General features: G+C 37.0%; 1 protein-coding gene across 1 annotated transcript; it reads left to right on the top strand.

The window, feature by feature from the left end:
• Positions 228–2,096, top strand: LOC109840506 (RING-H2 finger protein ATL13-like). Its single transcript, XM_020409174.1, has one exon. It carries the CDS (start codon positions 539–541, stop codon positions 1,925–1,927), a length of 1,389 nt encoding a protein of 462 aa, XP_020264763.1. The 5' UTR covers positions 228–538; the 3' UTR covers positions 1,928–2,096.

Here is a 4,689-nt window from a genome sequence, read left to right as displayed (position 1 = left end):
CCAATGAAATCAGGCACCAAGTTTATTTTATGTGGGTTGAACTTAAATGCGGCATCGAGTTTGCTGCAACTGGTTCCTGGGAAGTCAAACAGAAGGGAAGTTAGAAGCTTTGGAAGTAAGAAAGGGTTAACAGGTTAAAAAATGATTCACCTCTCCAAATTACCAACCTTAATCAGTAATTTTCTATCATTCTGTCCCAGTAACAATTTTACCATAACACTAAATACTACTGGCTTCAAAATTATTGCCTTCCTTCTCTCTTCAATTGCAATCAATTCATTAATTCCATTTAATTATCTTTCCATTTGCTGGCCATCCATTTATTTCTCCACCCATTAAGGATCCCATCTCCTCTTTCTCTCTCTCTCATTGACCTGCCATTTCTCTTCTCTAGCCTCTGAATCTCAACTTCTCTATGAATTTACAGGACAAAACCCTTCATGGTCTTCTCCTCCCTTGAGCTCTTGTGGGTAATCTCTCTCTCTCTCTTTCTAACTCTCTCTCTCTCTCTCTCTAACTCTTTCTCCTGTAGAAAATCATGAATTGGGTTCTTCATCAAAGCATATCACCAACGAATGAGAATTTACTCTCTCCTCCTCCTCCTCCTCCTCCTGTATCAGAATCAAATCTAGAGAACAAAATAAGCCCTAGCGTTCTCCTCATAATCGTAATCTTAGCGGTCATCTTCTTCATCTCTGGCCTCCTCCATCTCTTAGTTAGATACTTACTGAGACCCACAAACAGAGATCCAGAGGACTCTGATAATGTCACAGCTCTTCAGGGCCAACTCCAGCAGCTCTTTCACCTGCATGACTCTGGAGTGGATCAATCTTTTATTGATACTCTCCCTGTTTTCCTCTACAAAGCCATTATAGGCCTCAAAGATCCTTTTGATTGTGCTGTTTGCCTCTGTGAGTTTGAGTCTGATGACAAGCTCAGGCTCTTGCCAAAGTGCAGCCATGCTTTCCATATTGAGTGCATTGATACCTGGCTCTTGTCTCACTCAACTTGCCCTCTTTGTAGAAGTAACCTTGTTCCTGAGTTCTCTCCCAATCATAGCTGCAGCCCTGTAGTTCTTGTTCTTGAATCAGGGAGTGAGAGCTCTAGAGAGATTGGGATTGGTTCCTCTCAGAGAAGAGGGGAGTCTGATGAAAATAGCCATATGGGTTTCCAGCAAGAAGATGATTTCGGGCCTTTGGTTGTCGAAAATTCGACTAAAGTAGGGGAATTTGGGGGAAAAGAGGATGTGGGATCATCTCCAATTGATGTTTCAGATACCAAAGTTGTTCAAGTTAAGCTTGGAAAATTCACAAAAGCTGACAATTCTAGTGTTTGTGGGGGTGAAGGGAGTAGTACTGGCAATAGCAATTTGGATCAGAGAAGGTGTTTTTCTATGGGATCCTATGAGTATGTGATGAATGAGGCCTCTTTTCTTCAGGTAGCCATTAAACCATCGAAGAAGAAACCAAATCGCTTCAAAAAGCCAGGATATGCAATGTCTGAATGCGATTGCCATTCGAGAAGAGAAGGGTTCAAAGGGTTCAATTCCTCGAAGAGATTCCAATCCAAAGAGGATAGTGGGAGTGCTAGAATCAGTACTAATAAGAGAGAAAGCTTCTCTGTTTCGAAGATTTGGCTTCGATCAAAGAAGGATGAGGCGACAAGCGAGGATAGCTCAAGAAGAGCTTTCTCATTTCGGTTGCCATTGCATAATGAAGCTTCAAATTCGAAGGAAAAGCCTAGTGCTAGTCCGAGGACTGTATCAGAGTTTGGAGTTGATATGGATTTGGATGTTGAGGTTGGGAGTTGCAATAATAGTATTATGAGTATGGGGTCTCAGATTGAGGAGGCACCATCGTTTGCAAGGAGAACATTGCTATGGATTGTTGGAAGGCAGAACAAAGTTGGCAATCATAGTATGAGTTGAATCAAGATCAATTTGTAAGTGTTGTTTTGTTCTTTTTGTTTTTTAGAGGTCGTGTTTGTTTGTTTAGGGTCCTGAATTCTTGAAAAAAAGTTGTAGTTGAAGCTTGGAAAGAAAAAAGTAGAGGATCATTTCAATACACAAATTTAGAGAATTTTTTATTGTTGATGTATATTGATTAGTGCCAGATATTCAGCATTACTATCATCATCCTCTTTGTATTTTCTCCAGCCTTGTATTTTGATTAGTACTTAGAAAAGAATGGCTTTGGAGAATATAACATGTTAATAATAGCTTAAGGTAGACTTGGCTATTGAAGGATTTGGAGGAGGAAAATCCTTCTTAGAAAAATTTAAAATATTTGAACTTTGGTTTCAAAATCCAATAGGGATCCTTTTTCTAAAGGATCCAAATCTATTTCTAAATACCATTATTGTTCTTAAATGTCTTCTAGCCTCCTACAGTATTTGGTACTCCACACATAGTAATAAATTTCACGAACATTATGATAGTCAAAACCTGCAATATTAAATATGTTTGAAACTTCTACTTTTTCATTCTCAAGTTCGTATGCTATATTGCTATAACTACGAAAAAACTTTGAACATTTTTTAAAAGAGTTAAGAGAACTTTAATTCTCTGATATAAAAGGGTATTATACTTTATACTTTTCTCTCTTCAGAAGAAAATTAGTTGTCTTGGTACAGTCAATGTCCTCTACTAGAAGATTCAAACTGTCATTAAAGTATCATGAATGCTTCATTACCTGATTATTATAGTAGGGCATCATATGGATCCATATTTCAACCAAGAAAAAGATAAGTAAAACCTACCAAAAAGTAGCATTCATGAGAATCTTTAAGCTAAGGATGACCTGTATCACAACTCTGCTCCTATATATGGTATTATACTTTTATAGGTTTAATAAAAAATTCTTATTGTTTGGGGTTAAGTACATGAAATGAGTTCTAATCTTCATTGTCCTTTTCAGTTTGTTTTTCCCTTGCACTTAGTTTTAAGGGTTCATTGAGGATAGTCCCTTGTACTTTGGCCAAGTTGTGGATAGACCAACTGTAGTTCTATTGTTACAGATAGAAACACCGACTGATTTTATTTGATCTTTTTACCTTCAGAGAAATATTATTTTTTTGACAAATAGACCTCTTGAGGGTAAAAGAGTCCAAAAACTTACCTATGGGTCTATCCACAACAAGAGAACTATAGTGGGTCTATTTACAATTGGATAATATTACAAGATTACCCCTAGCTAGTTTTAACTTATTCTCTAGCAAAGATGCATGCATAAACCATATACTATACATAAACACCAAGCCAAGAGCAAACCGTTCTCCTGGTCAAAAAAAAAAAAAAAATTCTTCTATGCAAAGCTTTAAATATGACTTCCCTTTATAATTCATTGAAATTCTAATTATTACAGTTGCACTGTGATGAATTAAAGGCCTCCAAGAGCTTTCAAAATTCAAAACTTTGCATATGTTTGCTTGTGGGGTTTGTTTTCCTTCACTGTCATAGATCTGATAATAAGTTGGCAGCTGTTTGTTTACAGTCTGTAGGAGTTAATGCTCCCTTGGCTCTCAGCAGTTGTGTGTTGGTTCTTCGAGTTATTTATGAGTGGCTTTGGTTGGAGCCCTTCTTTAATGGGCAGTGCCATTTTCATTTGTTTTTCCTCCCTTTTTTATTTTGTTTTCATTTTAAAAATTTTTGGGTGAGCGTGGTGTGATCCTAGATACCTCATAAAAAACCTAACCTCTTCCTAAATGTTGTGTCCATGTAATATTGTATTCATTCTACTTAATTTTGTCCTGTCCTAATTAGGGCCCTCCACGTAGTAAATTAAACTTCCCTCCTACCTTTGTCTTTTGGTATTTGAATTCTCTCCTCTGTCAAAATACAGAATAGAGATACTGTCACACCATCAAATATTCTTGGCATTGCAGAAAATAGAAGAAATGCAAAAAAAAAAAAAAAAGGAAGAAGAAGAAGAAGAAGAAGAAAAACACTATCACATCATCAACTTGTTAATTAATATTTGATTGTGAGCTCACAAAATAATCACATTTAGTCCTACACATAGCACAAAGGAGATAATAGATAAAATATTGACGATTCAAGGAAATGTTAAAGAGTTCAATAATACTTCAGGGGGATGATCATTTTGTCCAGATCTAATATTGACCGTATCTTCTAATTTGCACTCTTCTTTTACTTTTCACTGATATATCACAATTGCACAATAACTAGTAGGCGGTTATGATCAAGAAATTAAGTGGACTCATGCAATTCATTTTAGCTCTGGAGAGGGTCCAAATCCCTGGTTCGTGTCTAACTTCTTTTGTTTAGGGATGGAGGGGCTCTTTGAGCCTGTATTTTTTTTATTATTTCATTTTTTTTTAAATTGAATAACGTACGGGGGTAGCTCACATGCATCCCATGCTTATATGGCCCCAATACACTTAACATATGAATCCATAGGGAATTTGGTGACCTTTCGGTGAATTCTGCGTAGTTTGTAGGCAGTTGAGGAAATGGCTAACAATGAGATGTTTCACTGCGCTTGTGCTTGACATCTACTCGGCTCAAGTTGAGTTTCAAGTGAAATTCCAAAGGTCCATTAAGACCTCTGCAGTACATTTGTTTTCTCGTTTGTTTGTATGTAGGAGGAAGACAACAGATAGGATGGTCCAACTGGGGTAGCACAATGTACAGGCTTTGAACTTAGTTTGGTTTACAAACTCAACGAGGTG

This window comes from Asparagus officinalis, chromosome 5 (genome assembly GCF_001876935.1).
Source record: "Asparagus officinalis chromosome 5, Aspof.V1, whole genome shotgun sequence".
NCBI lineage: Eukaryota > Viridiplantae > Streptophyta > Magnoliopsida > Asparagales > Asparagaceae > Asparagus > Asparagus officinalis.
Note: the sequence above shows the minus strand (reverse complement) of the source record. Positions and strands in the feature narration are given on the sequence as shown.